The sequence below is a fragment of the Leuciscus leuciscus genome (assembly GCF_965113295.1).
Source record: "Leuciscus leuciscus genome assembly, chromosome: 24".
Lineage (NCBI taxonomy): Eukaryota > Metazoa > Chordata > Actinopteri > Cypriniformes > Leuciscidae > Leuciscus > Leuciscus leuciscus.
Genome location: NC_138723.1, coordinates 6,615,433 through 6,638,665, shown reverse-complemented (window position 1 = coordinate 6,638,665; position 23,233 = coordinate 6,615,433). Strand labels below are relative to the sequence as shown.

The 23,233-nt window shown below is 37.8% G+C and overlaps 1 protein-coding gene across 1 annotated transcript in view; it reads left to right on the top strand.

Moving 5' to 3' along the window:
- The window catches only part of cntfr (ciliary neurotrophic factor receptor), a 188,327-nt gene extending 167,336 nt beyond the window's left edge, over positions 1-20,991 (top strand). Inside the window, exons 7-9 of the mRNA XM_082157694.1 lie at positions 11,140-11,329; positions 14,441-14,558; positions 19,796-20,991. Coding sequence (XP_082013820.1) covers positions 11,140-11,329; positions 14,441-14,558; position 19,796 — 309 coding nt within the window. The 3' untranslated portion in view covers positions 19,797-20,991. The remainder of the gene's footprint in view (positions 1-11,139; positions 11,330-14,440; positions 14,559-19,795) is intronic.
- Positions 20,992-23,233: the final 2,242 nt, after the last annotated feature.

Sequence of the window (23,233 nt, the reverse complement as noted above, 5' to 3'; positions counted from 1 at the left end):
AATGACATACACTTCTAAAGCATCTTAATGTTAATTTCAACATTTACTAATACATTATTAAAATCAAAAGTTGTATTTTTTATTATTATTTAATGGACCTGAGCTAACATGAACTTACAGTTGTATTTTTATTAACTAACATTAAAAAAGATGAATAAATATGACAATGTATTCCTCATTGCAGGTCAATGTATTAACTAACGTTAACTAATGGGATCTTATTGTAAAGTTTTAGCAAATTATTAAAATCATTTCCTGTATGCATTATTTAAGGTCGGACATTTCCGAGTCATTAAAAAGACTGTGTACTTACCAGACCATACTAAATATGTTAACACTTTATATTACAGTGTACTTTTTACATATGTTACATGTACTTACCATAGTAATAACAGGAAATTATGCATACTTACATGCAACTAACCCTCAACCAAACCCTAATCCTATACCCTAACCCTATAGAAAGTACATTTACATTTACATTTAGTCATTTAGCAGACGCTTTTATCCAAAGCGACTTACAAATTAGGACTAAATTAAGCGAGTCATCATGAAGAAGCAAAAACAACGCAAGAAGTGCTCAAAATACGAAGTTCAGGCATTATTCAGAGTAGCATAAACCCTAAATACATGTAGTTGATTAATATTACTCAGTACTTAAATATATAGTTACACTGTAACAATGACACCTTAAAATAAAGTGTAACCCTAAATACTTGTGAATGCAGCTTCCAGTTTCAGTCTCAAAGGTTCTGCAAGGTCAGGGTTTAAAATTTCAATAACGGAAGAATCGGAAATATATATCTGACGAAATGACGGCAAACAAGGGATTTTAAAAGAATGAGAGATACAAGAAGGGCCAAGTTCCCATCCTGAACACTGTAAACAACTACTCTAAAACACTTTTGAAAGAAAACTGTCCGAAATCGTACTTGCACCTGCTGGCCTTGTACCCTTTCACTGATATAGCATCAACAGAAGCTGTTTACAGGCTTTGGTGTTTGGTCAAGCCGGCATCAGGTGTGGAGCGCCGCACTCCGCTGCCGTCAGCTTTAAGCACAGCTGGGCTGGAGGCGCGAGTGAAGGGAAGTGGGCAGAGTATATCTCAGCATGGTGGCAGTAATCAGCCAGCAGTGACTGCTGGGAGTCTGGCAGATCCATTTGCTGCTCAGTTGCCTAACATGCAAGTCAGAAATCTTCAGTCATTTTCTATATCTTAGTTGGAATTGCTTATGAGTGCTTTATACCAAAAGATGTCAGCGTAGTTGCAGTGGGGTTCAAAATATGCTGAATAGTAATCATGTAGTGATTTCTCATGTTTATTGCACTGTAGCTCATATTAATATCCCAATGTTCTAATATTTATATACTAAGTATCTATAATATCCTACATATGTAAGTAATAATGATTATTCTAAACATTAACAGTTTCTATGAAGCCTTTAAATATAAATGTTATAAATGCATTATTAAGCATTTATGAAGTCTTATAATCAGTTCTGAGTTCTAATGTATAATTGTAACCACATTTGTAATCCATAATAATTACATGCATTAAAACACATGACCACACCACATTTTGTGTGTTATACAATACACAATATTTCTAATAAGTCTAGTATTATTTATATTATAGTATAAATAATATACTGTAGTATTTATTAATATTTGGAATTAGCTTTTTGATTTTGGTTTAAGTTTGACTAATTTTGTTATGTGTTTTTTGTAATTTGTATAATTTGTAATAATAATGGGGGGGGGGGGGTATTCTATATAGCTTAATTTATTTGTATTACAGTTTTAGGTTAGTAATTTTAGTACTCAAATGTATTCATTTCAGTTATTTGTCAAAGCAGCATTTGTGCTTTTTTTTTTTTTTTTTTGTTTAAGGTGTTCATCTAATATTCATATTTTATCTTATTTCAATTATCAGAAAATATTTTTAATTGTTTTTGGTTTCAGTTACCAATAACAACTAGAAGCAAAAAGCCTACACAGAAATCACAGCCAATGTGAATGTGTTAAAGTCAACATGAAATGGAGTTCACAACCAGTGTAGAAGTAGGGGAGGATTTCATTTTTTTTATTTCATCAGAAATTAGTGTACAGGTGTTTATCTCAGGAATAACATGTACCAATAAATAATTCAAGACCTAGAACATGTATTATGAAAGTAAATAGCATCGATTTTGATGTCAACATTTGACTTTAATGTTTAATATACAGTTACATGTGGATTTTGGACCAAATAAATTTAGAAACCAATAGGCTGGTTGGGACAAAAGCTCAGATTTACATGGAAATATAGCTTTTATCTTGTCTCGTATATACCCAGTGTGCAGCTGTTTCATTGTTTCACTGATTCACTGATTGCAATACACAACGTAAGAGAGAAATCCTCTTCTCGTTGTTCCGATGACACAACTTACATCTAATCTCATTTATGAGCTTTGGCGGCACTGAACGAGGCCCAGAATACAGTGAGGCGTCTTGGATTGTCGAGGCGTAGCCATGTATGAGGGTCAGAGAGTATTTGATACATAATAATACGGCTATATAAATAGCTCTCTCTAATATTATGTCTCAGACTATTCTTTATATCCGTCTTCCCCTCTCTCTCTCTCTCTCTCTCTCTCTCTCCGCTTCCGGTGTGAGTGTTGGGTGTGAGGTGTGAGCGGCGGGGCTGAGTGGTGCTGAATGCTGTGAGTGATTTTTCTCCTTTTTTTCTCTCTACGCTGCTTTTTTCTGCTTGTGTTCTGTTATTTAGTGTTGTAGTAGGGCCGTGTGCTGTCCGTTTTTTGGGAAGCATGTCGGCCCAGCGGGTGCAGGGTTTGTGCTCACTTACGAGACGTCACGCAGTAAAGGTGACGTCCGCGGTGAGCATAGAGGACTGTTGCTTGGCTGTTGGAGAGGTGGTTGGACACTCAGGTGTTTTGTCCGCTTCTAGGATGAATAATGCTTTAGTGGTTTTTTTGGACAGTGTAGAAAAAGCTAATGAGTTGGTAGAGCGGGGAATTGTAGTTAGTGGAGAATTTGTGTCAGTGCTACCCCTTTCGTTGCCTGCCAAAAGAGTAACACTTTCAAACATACCTCCTTTTGTGAGTGATGAGATCTTAACTCAAGCATTGTCTCGCTATGGTAAGCTAGTGTCTCCAATTAAAAAGATACCGATCAGCAGTGAATCACCGTTATTGAAACATATAGTTTCTTTCAGGCGTTTTGTTTACATGGTCATTCCAGATGACGCAGATCTGGATCTATCGCTAAATTTTCGTATTGAGGATTTTAGTTATACCATTTTTGTCACTACTGGTAAGACTAAGTGTTTCGGATGTGGAAAAATGGGACATTTAATCCGAAATTGCCCGAATAAAAATAATGAAGGGGAGAAAGAAAATGAGAATAGAATGGTTCGGCAGGGTGAGGAAAGTAACGGTGAAATGGAGACAGCTGTGCCAAGTGGAGGCTCGGTTGTGACAGAAAGTTTAGAAAATCCTCCGGGGGAGTCTGAGGCTGAGTTAGCCACAGCTCCGAATGAGCAAACTGAGTCGTGTCCTAATATTGCATCCGTAGTTACGGTTTCTAGTGAGTTGTCGAGTATGGTTTCTCTGTCTGATAACCAAAAAGACAGCAGAAATGATGAACAGAATCAAACGGCTATAAGTGAAACTAGTGAAGCAAAGTTGACGGAGCAAGAGAACCTTTTTAAGATGCCTAAAAAAAGAAGAAAAAAAAATAATTTTTTAGAGGCAAAAATTAGCAAAATTGATGACGTAAACGAGACACAAGACACCGAGAGTGACAGTGATTCCTCAGAATGTAGCGTGAATTTTTCTCAAAGTGAAGTTGTGGATCGTAGCTACGAACTTGAGGATATAAAATTGTTTTTAAGATCGACGAAAAACAAGAGAGGAGTAAGGGTAAAAGATTATTTCCCTGACCTAAAACAGTTTGCTGATAAAGCAAAGAGTTTTATGGACGGAGATTGCTTTACCAACAAGGAAGTTTATAGACTTAAAAAAATTGTGAGGAACACTAACAATGCCCTAAATAAAGATGCCAAGTGAAATAAAGAATAGAGATAGCTCCTTTTTTTGGCATCATGGAGTGTATCTTTTCTATCTAACTTTTCTTTTGATGAGTGAAGTACATCTCGCTTCTTTAAATGTAAATGGTGCAAGGAATTTTAAGAAAAGAGCAAATATCTTTGAGGAAATGCAACAGAAAAATATAGATATAGCATTTTTACAAGAGACACATAGTAGCTCAGATAATGTGATTGATTGGATGAAAGAGTTCAATGGAACACTTGTTTTAAGCCATAACTCTACTTTAAGTGGCGGAGTTGCTATTTTATTTAGTAAGAAGTTTAAACCAATTTCTTACGATGTTGATGAAATTATAAAAGGTCGATTGTTAAAAGTTCGAGCTACTTTTCAAAGTTTTGTTCTTGTTTTGATTTGCATCTATGTTCCAATTGTACCTGTGGAAAGACTGTTATTTTTAGACACCCTTTGCTCAACCTTACAAAATTGTCGTACAGAAGATTTACTATTTGTAGGTGGTGATTTTAATTGTACTGAATGTGATCGAGACCGAAATCATGTTGAACCCCACATGGCCTCACGTAAACGTCTTGTTCATTTAATTGAAAAATATGATTTGTGTGATGTTTGGAGAGCTCTGAATGGAAATGAAAGACAGTATACATGGGCTCATACACATGATAATAATTTATCTTTAGCTAGATTAGACAGACTGTATGGTTTTAAGCATCAATTGAACATGTTTAATAAATGCTATATCACGCCAGTATCGTTTTCTGATCACCATTTAGTGAGTTGTAAATTCTTTTTGAATACATTTAGATTCAAAAGCGCATACTGGCACTTTAATACAAGTCTTCTAAATGATAAGTTTTTTATAGAATCTTTTGAGTTTTTTTGGAAGGAGTTTAAAAAAACAAAGTCATCTTTTAATTCCCTGCAGCAATGGTGGGACTATGGCAAAGTACAAATAAAACAGTTTACACAGCAATACACTAAAAATGTCACAAAAGATTTAACTCATTCATTGGAGTCGCTAAAAAAACAAATAATGGATTTACAGGAATTGACTCAAACCTCAAGCGATAGTATTTATTTGGAAACCTTTTTAAAGAAAAAAGCTGAGCTCAAAGAATTAATAGACTATAAAGCACAAGGGGCTTTGGTCCGTGCTAAATTTTTTAATGTTGATCAGATGGATGCACCTTCCAAATATTTTTTTGGCCATGAAAGAAAAAATGGGCAAAAGCGTATAATTCATGCCTTACGTTCCGAGGATGGTAACTTATTAACAAACCCTAGAGAGGTTCGTGAGAAGGCAGTGAGTTTTTATCAGTCCCTGTATAAGAGTGAGGGTAGGCTAGAAAGTGGAGAACGGTTTTTGGGTGAAAGCTTACCCAAGATCTCAGAAGAATCAAAAAATGACCTGGAGAGTTCCCTAACTTTAGGAGAACTCCATGAAGCACTCCAGAGTATGGAGTCCGGAAAAACTCCTGGAATAGATGGGATACCGGTCGATTTTCTAAAAACGTTTTGGTCACAGATTGGAGCTGATCTGCTGGAGGTGCTCAACGACGGTTTGCTGGAGGGCGGGCTGCCGTTGAGCTGCCGAAGAGCAGTGGTTACCCTTCTGCCAAAAAAAGGAGATCTCACCGAGATTAAAAACTGGAGGCCAGTCTCACTCTTGTGCAGTGACTATAAGTTAGTCTCAAAAACATTGGCAAATAGATTGGCCAGGGTAATGGGGCAGGTGATCCATGCTGATCAGTCTTATTGTGTGCCTACAAGGTCAATTTTTGACAATGTTTCTTTTATTAGAGATATTATACAGGTTTCTGAAATATTTAATATCAATTGCGGTTTGCTGTCCCTTGATCAAGAAAAAGCTTTTGATCGAGTTGAACACTCATATTTATGGAATACTCTAGAGGTTTTTGGTTTCAAAGAGAATTTTTTAGGTATGGTGAAAAATCTATATTGTGACATTGAAAGTGTAATCAAAATGAATGGTGTTTTGTGTGCTCCATTCAAGGTTAATAGAGGAATCCGACAAGGATGTCCATTGTCAGGAATGCTATACTCTCTTGCAATTGAACCACTACTTCAACAAATCAGGAAGAGTTTGGATGGTTTGAGAATACCAAATTGTAATTTTAATTTTTGTTTATCAGCGTATGCTGATGATATTATAATTTTAATCAATGGACAAAATGACATACAGGTTTTATCTAAATTATTAGAAGATTTTGAAAAATGCTCCTCAGCAAAAATAAATTGGAAAAAAAGTGAGGCCTATTTATTAGGAGCATGGAAGGAGGGGGAACCCACTCTTCCTGAAGGTTTATGTTGGAGTAGAGGTGGTTTAAAATATCTTGGGGTGTTTTTGGGAGATGAAAATGTTGTGCAAAAAAATTGGGATGGAATGTTACAGAAGGTAAAAGGTCGTCTCGATAAATGGAAATGGCTTTTACCTGACATGTCTTATAGAGGTAGAACACTCATTGTCAATAATTTGGTTGCATCACTGCTTTGGCATAGACTGGCATGTATTGATCCCCCCGCAAAGTTAATGGCAGAAATTCAAGCGACCTTTGTTGACTTTTTTTGGGATAAACTTCATTGGATCCCACAGAGCATCTTGTATCTACCTAAAGAAGAAGGTGGTCAGGGTTTAATTCATCTACAAAGCAGAATTGCAACGTTTCGGCTACTTTTTATACAAAGACTTCTCGATGGGCCAGTGAATGTAAGCTGGAGGGCCATTAGTTGTGCTTTACTACGTACTGTTGGAGGCTTTGCTCTGGATAAAGCCCTTTTTTTGATGGACCCCAAAAGTATGGACCTCTCGCATCTGTCTTCTTTTTATCAGAACCTTTTTAAAGTTTGGAGTATTTTTTACATCCTAAAGACTGAGAACTTCCATTCCATTTACTGGCTATTGAATGAACCTTTGATTTTCAAAGCTAGATTGGACATTTCCTCTTCCACATTTCTGCAGGATTTCAGTAAGGTGCTACAGAACTCAGGAGTGGTGGTGTTGAGCCATTTAGTGGCCTTAACTGGGCCTCATTTTAAGGACATAGAGGCTGTTACAAAAAAACTTGGACTAAGATCTATACGCTTGATGACACGTTTTGTAAACAAGTTAAAAGAAACCTTTACAAGTGAAGAAAATTTGATATTGAAAGATTTTTTTTCAGGGGCTAGTATCCCTGATAGTGATGACCTGTTTCCATGTGTGCTAATCCAGCCGAATTTCGAAGAGTGTTCAGGTTTTTTTTTTTAAACTAGAAGGTTTCCTTTCAGTTGATTTTTTTTCTTGTAAAGGTAAAGATCTGTATAAAATGTGTGTTCTTATTCTGAACAAAAAAATGCTTGACAAAAGAATTGATACCCCTTGGCGGTCAGTTTTTAAAGTATGCAATGATGTAAAACCTGAATGGAGAGTGCTATACAAAACACCATTACTAAAAAAAACGGGTGATTTGCAGTGGAGAATTCTGCACGGGGCTATTGCAGTCAACTCTTTTATTTCTGTTTTGGATGTGAGTAAAAACCCTGGCTGTCCGTTTTGTCTTCAAAAGGAGACTGTTTTTCATGCTTTTGTGTACTGTTCTAGGCTTACGCCTTTATTTGTGTTGGTTCAAGAAATGTGTGATAAGTTCAATGAGATTTTTCATCCAGAAACCTTTATATTTGGTTTTAAGTATGTGCAGAAAAAACGTATAGAGTTTCAATTGTTGAATTTTATTTTTGGTCAAGCCAAATTGGCAATTTATATGAGTAGAAAAAGTAAAATAGAGAAAGGGTGTAATGATGATGTGATTCTGGTTTTTAGATCTTTAGTCAAAGCAAGAATGCTGATTGATTTCAGATTTTACAATGACATGAATGATCTTTCCACTTTTAAAATGAGATGGTGCAGTCATGATGGGTTGTGTACAGTAATTGAGGATGATTTAATCTTTTGCTTCTAAAAAAAAAAAAAAAAAAAAAAAAAAAAAAAATTGTAAGTAGCCTAATTTATATACACACTGTTGTTTGTTAAAAAGGTGATTGTAATTTTTGGCTACTTGTGAATTAAAGTTTTTTCAAAATTCAATTCTCTCTCTCTCTCTCTCTCTCTCTCTCTCTCTCTCTCTCTCTCTCTCTCTCTCTCTCTCTCTCTCTCTCTCTCTCTCTCTCTCTCTCTCTCTCTCTCTCTCTCTCTCTCTGCACTATGTGCAATGTTACCTGATCCAGAAAAAGACAAACAAGAATCTGTTGATCAATTTTTTTAGCCTTTAAAGTTTGATTTTAGGCAGGAATTTCCATGAACTTGTTATTTGTAACCGATGGTAGTGTTTTATTTGTGGATTTATAGCCTAGTGTCTTAAAAGTACAGGGGTTACAAAGGACATTTTGACTCCCGCTACCGTTTCGGGAGTTGACAGCTTGGCAGCAAAATGGCAGCAATTGTGAAATGGTTTGTGTAACAGGATTACAGGTGGAATCAAACATTAAATATGCATTGACCTTTCTTTGAATGGCTGAAACTATTGTTTTAAAGCAGCCTTGCAAATCAAATCAGCTGATGTATGTAATTGACCAAACTAAATTGCAAAAAAAATAGTTTCCTGACACATTTCTCAGACTCTCTCCGCCTGCCATTGTTGAAACATTGGTTGAGGGTTTAATTGGGGCCGTAACTACACCATTATTTCTCCAATGGCGCCCATTTAAAAGTAGCCATGACAGCTGAGAAATTGTCGTTTGCCACTTTTCCACCATCGGACCAAAACGTTAACGGTTCCCGTTATTATTCACTTGTGAGTTTGGTTCAACAAGGCACGATTAGAAACCCTTCTTGGCCCGGAATTCTCAACACGGCTGGCTAACCGTGCTGAACCATACTGGTCAAATGTGTAGCGCCGTCGTCACTCATTTGAGCGATGGAAACATCACATCACAAACACAAGTTAGTAATAGAAATACCTGATCATCCTCTATAATGCAGTCACTATTTACATCTCATACAATATGTAAACTCTTGTGTTAACAAGGCAACGACTGCCGCATTTGTATTACATTCCAAAGAGCTCCGTTATCAGCCCCACTGTGGAAAACCAAACCATATCCGTCCCGGCTGGGCCGGATCAGCACGAAACGGAACGGTTAAGCCGCGAGAACTGTTTGGCCCGATGGTGGAAAACGGCTGTTGAGGTGAATGGGAATTTGGTAATGAAAAGCACACATTTGCAATTCAAGGGCAATAATAAATATATATAAATATAGGACAATAGATGGACGAAACGCTGCAGTTTGATAATAATCGAATCAAACGCTTGACAGCCCAGGTGCTCAGTGGCCACTTTGTGGGAAAGCGCAGAGAACGTGGTTTAGTCTGAAATTAAAAGGATGCAGCTTTTGTTTTGTGGGTTTTGAGGAGCACTGGGGAAATGAGCAATGCTCTCTTTTCCAATTATGAAAGATAAAGTTCAATTAAAATGTAAATGCAGAGACTAACAGCCACACAGGCTGTGTTTGTCTGCGCACACTAGATGGAAAGACTTGCAGACGGTGCTAGCTCTTTTGGTCTTTGTTCTGAACAGCTCAGGTGCAGATGAGATATTCTCTGAGTCTCCAAGCAAACACACTCCCAATTTTCCTGCTCACTCTTTCTCTGTGTTGTACACTTAGGAGACCTGGGAGGCAATGAAGTAATAGTCAATTCTTCAGAAAATATGCTCTGCACTTTACTGCAGTAGGATCTTGCTTTGTGGGCAAAGTAATTCTTCTGTCCCACTGTTTCATTTCTACTAAGCATGAGTGCGAGAGGGCTGTGCACCGGTCAGAATTGAACTGAGAACGCCTGTTACATTTTAATTGAATTCCTGAATTTGATTTGATTTTAAATGGAGGTAGCAAACTGCTGCAGATGGTATTTTAAATAACTCACTACGCATTTGTAAAATGCTGCTTTATAATTATATAAGTAAGCAATAAGGTACGAGAGGTTGTGCTGTATCGTGAATAAGTCACGGCTGAAGGGTGTTGTTAGGCACAACGCAAATATTGGACTTTTTATATTGGAAGGACTGAACTTGTTGTGAACACAGAGAAGCAAGACGCAGCTGACAAATGATTAGCGTGTCAGGGCACGTGAAAACCCTGTTAAAAGGTCAAGATATTGCAGCGGACATTCAAACAGATTTTTATTACGAATATAGGACTGACCTGAAGGAAAATGCTATATCTACTGTAAATGCAGGTACACTTGCTTACTCAATCTCTCACAATACTCTACTCTATAAGCTTCAATGAAAAATATCAATGAGAACATATGTTTACGTTGCTAACCGTTTGATGACGCGGTCATGGCCGTGTTTTATTGTGAATAAAACACTGCTATTGACCAATCAGAATCAAGAACTGGAACTAACAATTTTGTATTCAAACATTGTGTTATTAGTTGAGAAAATGTGCATCAGTGTACATCATCCTTTCTGTTATGTGACTATATTAAATATTCCTGTTATTCCAATTCAACATCTTGTGGGTCAAGGTCAATTTAATTCAAATTCCAACTCGTGAAATGGTAGTGAATTTCCCCTAGTCCTGCTGTATGACAGAAAAAGAGCGAGAAAAGCACAGATTGAGCAACTGCACATGCTTTGGAGTTCCAGACTGGAGCTTCGGCAGTGCAGGACAGGCCAGTGATGGATGCGCGGGATGAGTCACAGGCGCTTGGCCGTCTCTGCCATCACTCATCTCCCTCCACAGGCCTCAGCTGCAGTGCATTAGTCAAATTCCCCCTCTCCTCAAAGACATGCACGGGACTTCCCAGTCTCTTTGCGCCCCCTCCTCTGTTGTGGTCAAGTGACCTTCTCAACCTCATTACCCTCAGACACCAAAGAGTCTACAGGTGGTCCTCATGTGTGTGGAAGTCCACTGCACCACACAAACAGGAAGAGCCCTCACCCACCCAATCTCTTTCACTATGAACACCTCAACATTCTTCATCGCATACGTCTCATTTGTAATCATCTCAACAGCACGCATCATTCCCACAAGTTCCATATCCCTGATTGGCTCTCTTGTTATTGATTGACAGGTGGAGCTCTCCGACAGCACCTCCCACACCATTACCGACGCTTACGCGGGGAAAGAGTACATCATCCAACTGGCAGCCAAGGACATGGAGATCGGCACTTGGAGCGACTGGAGCGTGGCGGTTCACGCCACCCCCTGGATGGAGGAACCCAAACCCATAACCTCCACCACTGAGAGCGACGTTATCCCAGGTATGCATGAGCTGTCAACCGTATGCCTGAGCTGTCAACCGTATGCCTACTCTCCTATTCACCGTAATGACAGTTTTGTCTGCCTCCGTGATCTCTGTTCCCTCATAAAACAATAATAGTGACTGATAATGGGGAGACAGTGTCTATAGCCCTGCATCTCACAGTCACGCTGCCCTCTGTTGTCAGAGAGGTTTAACAACAAATGAATAGTTGATGCACTCTGAGGTTAATGATGAATTAACTTCAGGTTCTGTTAAGTTTATGAATGAAAATTATAACGTAGATGCCATATTTAATCGGACACCAGCAAAACCCCTTGAGGGACACATATGTCTGTTCAGTATGAACTCAAAATCAACCCTACCTCAAATGCCAAGTTATCCAAAAGAAAACAAAATGGGATACATTGATATTCTCTTTGTAACTTGGCCTTTAGCCTCCATATCTCAGTCAAAAAGCTTTTAAAAAACTGGGAGTTGTCCTTTATAATCCACTTTAAAGGTCTGGATTCTGCTTGGACTCACTTTTGACCATCCAATCTTTCCTGATGGATTGAATCATGACTTCCTCTTTTTTTCTCACTGAAAATTATATTTTACCGTGAAATGATAGAATGATATTAGTAAATGGATTTGGAATACCACCTCATCGTAATAACCACAAGTTTTTTTGTCAGTCATGTCTCCCCAGTTGAGCTATGAATGCTCAGGTTTTTAACTGGACAATGTATTTCACAAATTCTACCACTATCCCATCGTTCACATTAGAGGTGTCGCAATATACGGTATTGACGATAACTCTGATATTTAAGGAATGAAATATTCATGATATGTTAATGCTACAGAGTGGTGGGCAATTTTTACTCCATTATGTTATCTGTACCTTTCCTCAAATATTTGATTTGTGTACTTCGCCCACCACTGATACGACATATATGATTTAAAAAATAATCCTGCGCCAATTTGTTGACTCTCCAACTCAGTAGATGGCGGTATTGCACCTTAACACTGGTCGCCACCTGTCATAAAATGGACAACCTGATCTTACAGGAAAATGTAACTATGTAACGAGGTGGAAATGTTGTATATGATCTATATGATGTGAATCGTACAAAAATGTACAATCATTAGAAAAACTATATGAATTAGCCACCAATTTTCCAAAATGTAAAATAGTCACAAATTGCCATGAGAGAGTTTTGAAATGGACAAAAGACAATGACGCAGTGTGTAGCTACTACTGCCGCACAAAACCATGTCAAAGGAGATGACAAATCAAAAGTAGTGTCACTAACTGACCCCAGTTTTAGTTTTTCCACGTTTAGGATTTACGAATACTGGTACAACAGCCATTTTGGGACGGACAAAGAGAATCTTGTCTTGAAGTCCCTTATGATAGTCTAAGCACATTTTGTTTTATAAATAGCACTGACAACTTTATGACTGTTATTAGAAGTAATATCTAGTGACGGCTGCCCTGCTCGGTTTGATCCAGCAGACGGCATTGAGTTTCTACAAACTGTTCTTGGAACGGAGGAAGGAATCAAGAAGTCAGCAGAAATGCATGCTACATGTAGTTGTGTGAGCCGCGTGTCAAAACACTCTCTCTAAAAGCTTTCTTTCTTTTCTCCTGGGTAAAACAGGAGAACGTCCTTGTAATAATTCATCCATTGCCTCATGTTAGTTCAGCATTTTATTTACTTAATTTGAGATGAGAGTCATTGTGCGAGACAGGTCTTTCTACTTTATCTGAGATGTTTTCTAGGGAGTCATTTCACACATCGTCACACTGCACAAATAATACAATAAACAAGTGATATTGAAACAATAACTAATATCTACTTACACTTGTGACATTCACAATTGCACAACATGAATACGTTCAAACGGTAGTGGAGCAGATGTTTAGTTAACTGAACATATTGTTCTAACAATATTGTATTGTGAGTTAGAATTAAAAGGTTTATTTTATTAAGTTGAATGTCTCATGTTACCAGGCTTTTGACTCTTGGTTTAAAATCTGGTCCAGTTATTGGGCCAGGACCCGTCCAATACAACAGGAAGAGACTGCCTAACTGATATTTAAAGTGACCAGTCACAGTTTGGAGTTTCAAATGAGTTTTTCTCCATGGTTTCCAATATCTATAATGTTTTTTGTTTTTGTTTTTTATTCTCATTTTCAGATATTTTTTGTTTGTTTTGTTTTTTTGTTTTTTTACATTTAATGTCTATACATCAAGCAAAAGTGGTTTAGCTTAATAACATTATTCCCTTACAGCATAAAGCTAACTTTTTTGCCACACCTGCCAATGACCAGTGACTTAAAAAAAATGTAATAGCCATTTTAATCCTTAAAAGAAAGTTACAAAGGTTATTCAGTCAAGAGCAGTGAGTGATTTTTTTAAATTTATTTATTTATTTATTTATTTATTGTCTTTTGTGGTTCGAATCAAATTAAAAACACAGAAAACGTGTTTGTATCAGTATATTGGATATGTGCATTAGCTCTTAAAGTGACAGCAGCCTGATATTCCTGCTCTTGTCACTTTAAGAGCTAATGCACAGATCCAATATACTGATACACATGCGTTTTCTTTCTCAACTGTTTAAGTTAACGTAAGACATAACTGACAATGTTTACAAGGACACATGTCAAGATAATTTTGTTTGAATATATCTTTTCAAGCACAAGAAGATGTGAAAGAGAGCTCAATTCGGTATTTGCGCGCTGTCTGAGACGCTAATTTCTGGGCACGTCCCATACAGCGTGCGAGAAACGAATTGAGTTCCCTTTCGTGTCTTCTTGCACTTTCTTGGCAATGCAGCACTTTTGACCTTGATGAGGGTCTGCAGGGTGGTGTTGTTTTTGTTCACACACCACATAATTTTTTTTTTTAAATCCAACACACACAAAAAAAAATACATTTAATAATATATTTAAAACATGCTAATTGTATTCAAAACATTGTATATATGAATTTCTTTTTTTCTTTTCTTTTTTTAAAAAGAAATGTATAGATAGTCATTCACCCATGCAGTATATAGTGCTTGAACCAAGGACATACAAACCCTTTCCTGTTGAAAAAGTGACCATTTTCTTCTTCCCTGGCAGAAACCACCCCTGGTCCGCCTTCGGCCGCACCGCGAGTGGGTAAACCCACAGCGGCCTGCTCCACCCTTCTCTGGTCAACCCACCTGCTCCTGGCCTGCGTCCTGCTGTCCATCATGTGGTATGTGACATCATTGCAATGCTATTTCCAGAATGAACATCTCATTCCCTGTTCTAATGTGAGAAAGGATCACAAGCTTTCAATGAAACAATTGAACAATGCCTGAGGTATTAACAATGAGCAATGTGCGAACATAATGTGCAAGCATTTATAAATCATAAGAGGCTTACAGTACCACTTTATTTATGCAGATGGACTACACTTTTCCTAATTATGTACGATACATAATGACAATACACTTGAGACACCAATAACTAACTATTAGTTGAAGCCAATGCACATAGTTTATTAAAGAGATATTGTAACTCCGGGAGTAACTAAAGTTGTGTTATGTTCGCCTCATTGTTGGAGTTGGAGTCTTGTTTTTGTGGTCATGGTCTTGAGACCGCTATAGACCACATAAAATAAAATAAACAACCTTGGTCAAGGTCTGATCAGTCAATGTCCAAAATGAAAAATATTAAAATTAGTCTTAAGGTGCGCTCACAAAATGTTGCAGGCAAAAGGGTCCATTGTCAATAGTGTAGTTATATATGAAGCACAGCTCACACAGAAGTCACTTTTAAACCAAGCAGCTTTCTGTTGGTCAACATGGCGAATCCATGTGACCAACTTGAACCGCTAGCGAATTCTGTGTGGGGAAATCGTTTGTCCTCATGTGAAATTCCCTATTGCATGGATTCCATTTGAAATGACAAGATTTCCCCCGCGAAAATTGGCTGAATAATGCTTGATCTCAAACAGTACCACAGTCTATTTCCAAGGTACTAATAGTGATACTTAACTTCACCACTAGCTGGTGCTGTATCTTCACCATTACAGAGAATTCAGAAGAATGCCTATTCAACCACTTTACTAAGGGCCCTTTTTTAGCAATCTAAGTGCATGGTCTAAAGCACAAAGTTCAAGTGCACTTAGGTCGTGTCCGAATCCACTTTTGCTAGTTTAACGACGGGAAAAATGGTCGGTGCTCCCGGCACATGGTCTAAAAGGGTGGTCCCTATTCTCTTAATGAGTAATGGGTGTGTTTTGGGCGTAACGTGCAATAAACCAATCAGAGTCTCATCTCCCATTCCCTTTAAAAACCAGTTGCGCTCGCGCCATGGCGGTTTCGCTATTTACATGGCGGAATTTGCAAGCGGAAAAACTAAACGCTTCTCTAGCGAGGAAACGGATCTGCTCGTGCGCGAGGTTAAAGCGCACAAGCAGACCATCTACGGGACAAAGTGTTGCATGTTGTGGACCCACATTACTAACGCGCTCTTAAACAAAAACGTTGACTTTAGACCAGGTTTCATTTGGTCAATGGCACAGTCTATTTCAGTTGCCTCAAAATAGCTACGCACCAACAATGCGCATGAACACACCTCGTTTTCAGACCAGCAGCCCATGGGCGCACATATGGGCACAAATGCATTTGCTATTTAAACAACGTGGTGCAGGACGTGAAAATGATAACTGCGTCGGGCTGAAACTAGCAAAAAACACTTGTGTCGCACCTGGCGCCGCATTGCGCCGGGTGTTTGACAGTGCCAAAATCCCTTTATATTAGAAATGAATGCTGCAATAAATTTACCAATTTTTTGATTCAGTTTATTAAAATAGAGTCTGGATGGGGTCCTTGAAAGGTCTGGATCTTAGTGGATCTGGTCCTTGAAAGGTCTGGATCTTAGTGGATCTGATATTGATCTGGGTCTTGGTACAGTATGGTATTTGTTTGGGTCACAGTATTGGTTTAGGGGGGTCTGGTCTGGATCTTAAGATGGTTTACTTCGTTTTCTGCATTACGTCCCATCTCGCACACAGTTGAGCACACACGCCTTTTAAAGTAGACTCTTTTGACCATGAGCATGGACAGATCACGTGCACATGCGCTGTTGTACATGGACTGTACTGATGATGAAAATTACATCAATCAGACAGTTTGCGAGCCGGAACGTGAAGTTTACTTTCTGGTATTGATCTGGGTCTTAGGAGGACTGGTCTGGGTATTGGTAGTGTGGTAGTGATGTAGGTAATTAAGGGGTCTGGTTTTGTTCTGGGTCTTAAAGGGTCTGGTATTGAACTTGGTCTCATGGGTCTGGTATTGATTTAGGTCTTAGTCTAGTTTTGAGTCTTGGAGGTAGTGGTCTTAAGTCCACTCAGGCTTTAACATCATTCACATGGCCAAAGTCCTTGCAGAACGTGATTTTGTATCACTCTCGGTAGTCAAATGTTCTATACTTAATGAACAGACTACTGAATGAGTTCCAGTCTCAAAACAAACTCAAAAGACTATTGGGCCTTTTTGTAAATATGTGAAATTGAACATTCTTAGACACAATTGCAGTGTGGTCAGCCCTCTTTCATCTGGGAAAAACTAGAGATTGTTGACAGCGGGTTGGAATACAGGACAGCGACTAGAGACTCATTGGCTCATTAGACCAGCACATTCCACCCAGAACCCCTGAGAAACTGAGGGACGGACCGTTTACTGATGCTTACAGCCATATAAACCTCATCGATCCCCTGCAGGAGTCAGAAAGCAGGGGGAGATAGCCGAGTAACAAGCCAGAGATTCATTAGCTCTCGGGCCATATGTTTACAGCATGCCTGTTATCTCAAACTCAGCAACACAGTATAACGAGCCTATCTCTAATTAAAGCAAGCTCATGCATGGAGCCGGAAGGCAGGAGGAAGTGTATGATAGCGCCTCAGGGGTAGGATGTGTTCGTCCTCCCGAGACGGCCACGCATACGCACAAATACCTTCGCCTTATACCTGCACACTGAGCCGTTCTGAGCAAGATTTAATTGGTCAGTCTGTAATAAGCCAAGACAAAATTAAAGGCAACATCACGGGTGGCTGCTCACCAATTACAACTTCCCACTGGCATGAAGTGGGAGCCATTTGGATATTGCTCTCATTGGCCCCTGTTTGTTCTCATTTGCAATACTGTGTCGGTAATTTATGCTGTAGTAGGCTGACCGCCGTATAGAAGTGCTCAGTTGGGGAATGTTTTCAAATTCGGTCAAGGAGTTCACTATATTGATTTTGGGTTATATACATACATGCACAGTCAAACCAAAATGTATTCAGACACCGTCAACATTTCTCGCATTATCACAGTTTATTCGCTATAGTTTAGAAAATTGTAATAAAATATGACAAGAACTCAGAGTTATCAAATCAGTTGATATTTCATTGGTGTTGGACATTCCTCTGTTTGACTGTCTCACAAATGAATTATGTTGAATATCTGTCAGCTGTTAAATTGAAGTACACAATTAGATAATACCAATTTAGGTCAACTAGTTACCAAGCAATTCTTAATTTTGTTCAGTCTGTGGTGTAAAAAGGTCGCATTAGCAATTAAAACACTTCAGCAAAACATGGTCAGGTCAAAGTGTCTGAATAATTTTAGGTCCCAAATTTTTATAAATTTTACTGGTAGTCCACTGTATGAAGAATTTTTGGGTATAATATATCACAGTTTACTTTATTTTGCTATCCTCACTTGCATTATAGTGTCCTGTCTATGTATATATATATATACATAGTCAATCCAAAAATTATTCAGACACCAGATATCATTTTTGATATTTTTTTATATATATATTGATTGATTGAAGTTTATTTCGAGCAATAAAAAAGAAAAGAATATATATATATATACATATATATTAACACAATATAAAAAAACATAGCACAGTTTATCTCCCATATACATACATACACTCACCTAAAGGATTATTAGGAACACCTGTTCAATTTCTCATTAATGCAATTATCTAATCAACCAATCACATGGCAGTTGCTTCAATGCATTTAGGGGTGTGGTCCTGGTCAAGACAATCTCCTGAACTCCAAACTGAATGTCAGAATGGGAAAGAAAGGTGATTTAAGCAATTTTGAGCATGGCATGGTTGTTGGTGCCAGACGGGCCGGTCTGAGTATTTCACAATCTGCTCAGTTACTGGGATTTTCACGCACAACCATTTCTAGGGTTTACAAAGAATGGTGTGAAAAGGGAAAAACATCCAGTATGCGGCAGTCCTGTGGGTGAAAATGCCTTGTTGATGCTAGAGGTCAGAGGAGAATAGGCCGACTGATTCAAGCTGATAGAAGAGCAACTTTTACTGAAATAACCACTCGTTACAACCGAGGTATGCAGCAAAGCATTTGTGAAGCCACAACACGCACAACCTTGAGGCGGATGGGCTACAACAGCAGAAGACCCCACCGGGTACCACTCATCTCCACTACAAATAGGAAAAAGAGGCTACAATTTGCACAAGCTCACCAAAATTGGACAGTTGAAGACTGGAAAAATGTTGCCTGGTCTGATGAGTCTCGATTTCTGTTGAGACATTCAGATGGTAGAGTCAGAATTTGGCGTAAACAGAATGAGAACATGGATCCATCATGCCTTGTTACCACTGTGTAGGCTGGTGGTGGTGGTGTAATGGTGTGGGGGATGTTTTCTTGGCACACTTTAGGCCCTTTAGTGCCAATTGGGCATCGTTTAAATACCACAGCCTACCTGAGCATTGTTTCTGACCATGTCCATCCCTTTATGACCACCATGTACCCATCCTCTGATGGCTACTTCCAGCAGGATAATGCACCATGTCACAAAGCTCAAATCATTTCAAATTGGTTTCTTGAACATGACAATGAGTTCACTGTACTAAAATGGCCCCCACAGTCACCAGATCTCAACCCAATAGAGCATCTTTGGGATGTGGTGGAACGGGAGCTTCGTGCCCTGGATGTGCATCCCACAAATCTCCATCAACAGCAAGATGCTATCCTATCAATATGGGCCAACATTTCTAAAGAATGCTTTCAGCACCTTGTTGAATCAATGCCACGTAGAATTAAGGCAGTTCTGAAGGCGAAAGGGGGTCAAACACAGTATTAGTATGGTGTTCCTAATAATCCTTTAGGTGAGTGTATGTATGTATATATATATATATATATATATATATATATATATATATACACACACACATATCCACATACATTATTTACACTAATAATAGTTGCTCGAAAGGGAGTGGAAAGAAGTATAACTTATTTAAAGAAGTATAACTTATTTTATATATATATACACACACACACACACACACACACACATGCACTCGTATCTTGGCCCTTAAGTGAATGAATGACAAACAAATGCATTACACAATTCATTAAATTCCAAAAATACTTCAGCACAAATCTAACATATATTTTCTCTTCTTTGTTTTCAGATGTGTACGCTTCATTCCTGTGGAAAAAAAAAAGAGGAGTCTTCTATTTCTATTTTGCACATGTTAATAGATATCGTGCATTGATAATTTAATTCAAGTTCTTTTTCTCACGAAAGAAAAAAGACCTAGAAAGATTAATAAATGCTGACAATTACAAAAGGAAGACAAAAGAACAATAAAACATTTCAACATCTCTGGCGATGACAGCTGATGGCAGACCAGACACAGACACAGGACCCGAACCCCAGGGGAGCAAAAGATTTGGGGACACGAGCCTCACCTGCCTGGCAGCACAAGAACAACACAAACAAAATGCATTCACCTCATCTTTGTTTGTCATACAAGATTTTTCCATCCATTTCGATCTTTCAAACTGTTCCGAGGACTGAAAAAGCTCATTTTGTGTAACATTGATTCCCACGACATACAGCTAACTCATCATGCCAAAGACTTGGACTGTTTTTCTTTTTTCCCCATGATCCCTAGCTTCCCCAAACCTGTGTCTGTAAGGAATTGGAACTGGCAGTACAAAATCTTCCCAAGCTTCAAAGACTGAGGAGTAACACATTTATTTTGAAGGCCATCATTTGATATCTGTTGTATTACTTTTGTTTTCCTCTTTTTTTCTTTTATAATTTTTCTTTTCTTTTCTTTTTTGGCCCGTGAACACAGATAAGTTGAAACTGTAAATAACAAAATTGGTTTGGACTGTTCTGGACCACCTTTTGTAACAGGAAGAACAATGTGCCGTGTCAGACCATCTGAAGATTAAGCACCATTCAGAACCATATTTTCATTCTTCGACTCTTTGCCTTTCACCATCTGTTTTTAGCAGACTTTTCTAGTCAGTATCACAGTTTAATACTACCTTCTTCAAGGACGATTGTTTCACTTTGTTTTTGGTTATCATTGAACAAAATATAATTTTAGAACCTTATATTTTTTTTTGTTTGTTGTTTATTTGTTTGTGGTTTGTTTATTTTTGTTTTGTTTTTCAAACCATAATTGCTTAATTCTCCTTGATCATATTTTGTAAACTATGATATGTATCTTTAACATGAGAAAAGGTTTATTATTTAATAATGTATGTATTAGCTTTAGATTCTTGTAACCTGTATCTGGGTTCTTTTTATAGATGTATATAAAATGAGAAGTTGTTCATTAAATGTGACCATTTCACAATGAGTAGAACTTGTCAATCTTTTTTGTTCATGTCCGTCATTGAATGTGGTGCATTTCTGAAATGGTTTTACATTTGACATCAACAAGCGACCCAACACAATACCTAAATTGTTTACAAAATAGTCCTTGAAACATGTATTTACCTTTCTATTTATTTTACTTTGCATAGTTTTGTTCATGATTTCACGATGTAACCTCATTTTTATCAAGTGACAAATCAATCTGAAGAAAAGCAGCATAGCATTTAACATTATTTCCCCCTGCCGTCTGCAATTCCTATTGGGACCAACTCAAATTCATGAGAAAACATAACTATTTTACAAGGTGCTGATTTCATATGTATATGTATGTGCTCTGTACGATTAAGAAAAAAAACATGAAGGTCCACTCCTAAACTCAGTGGGGTTCAAGCTAATTGTATAAAATGGTATGAGTAAGAATGTACAAATTCATACCAGTTACCAATTCACCAAAACGTAAAATATTTATGAACTGTTTCGACCTGTGACCCACTTTTGGAACTGCTGATCTAATATAAGCCACCCTTCGCATTATTACAGAGTGTGGATAAGGTCTCATGATAAATGTTTTCCTTTGACTGAATGCACATGTGGAAGATGAGGTTGAAGATGATTACAGATGATGGCATTTGAAACGTTCAATTAAACCATGCTGGATCTCTGCAAAACACGTCCATCTATAAAATCATAAAACACACTGCAGTCATTTATATACGTGTTACTTCTTTCTTCATATCTTTTCTATAAGCTGCAATTTGTGTTTGTGTACACTTGCAACTACCGTTATGTTAAAGTAATAGTTCCCTACAAAAACAAAATTTAAATCATTTCTTCAACATGTCGTTTCAAACCAATTGCTATCTTCTAAAACATCAAAAAGCTCCACCAATAAGCTGGGCTCGACTACAGGAGTTTTTTCATCCTTTAAATTATGAAATCTGGCTAAATCATGAGCATTAGGATAATCTTTACTGATTGTCTTCTCTCAAATTTAAAACATACGCACACCTCAAGATTCGAAAATCATCTTAAACTACAAGATATTATTATGATTATCATGCCAGAGGGAGCACCTCACATGATCTCATGCGGAAGCGGATGCAAACAAAATGTATATTGTTTGTTCTTTAGTGAGAACTGGAGGTTTTAAAATCAGTTAAAGGGTAAGTTCATCAAAAAATGAAAATTAGCTCATGATTTACTCACCCTCAAGTCATCCTATATGACATTCTTCTTTCAGACGAATTCAATCATAGTTATATAAAAAAAATGTCCTGGCTCTTCCAAGCTTTATAATGGCAGGATATTTTTTGAAATCCATAAAAGTTCATCTATTCATGATAAAGTGCTCCACACGGCTCCGGGGGGGTTTAATAAAGGCCTTCTGAAGTGAAGCAAAAGACCTTGACCTTGACGCACAATGTAATGACGAATGCAGAAGCTCTGAGGATAGAGCAAAACGAAACACCAGTCACGAATTAGAAGTCTAAAAAGAGAAAAAACTTTAAGAGAGAAGTTGGAGGAGCTTGAGTTTGTTGCTCAGCCCTGTTTGTTTGAACCGCGAGAGGCGTCAAAGCTCTCGCTACTCCTACATCCTACGTCATACATCGTCAAGTGTTACTCTTTTGGCGTAAGTCGACTTGCGTACGGTCGTCTGCCAGAAGCTAGTTATTTTAGTCGAAAAAAGTTTTAAATATGGATATTTTTGTTACATGAACGCATCGCTTCACTTCAGAAGACCTTTATTAACCCCCCAGAGCAGTGTGGAGCACTTTTATCATGGATGGATGCACTTTAATGGAGTTAAAATAATATCGTGCCATTCACTGCCATTATAAAGCTTGGAAGAGCCAGGACATTTATTAATATAACTCTGATTGTATTCGTCTGAAAGAAAAAAAAGTCATATACACCTAGGATGACTTGAGGGTGAGTAAATCATGGGCTAATTTTCAGTTTTGAGTGAACTCTCCGTTTAACCCTCTGGAGCTCTTTTTTTTTATTCATTTAAAAAAAAAAAAATTATTTCAATGAAATGATTGTACTATTTTAATTTGATCATGTTTTTATTTAAAATTTTGAGGGGACTTTATGGTATTAAATTATATTTATGCAGTAGTTATAATCCATTTATTCACTTTTTAAGCAGGGACCTGTCATGAATCTTTAATGCTTTGGAGCACAGACTTAAGCTTGGTCTCTTTTTAAAGATGACTTTAAAGATGATTTTATAAAA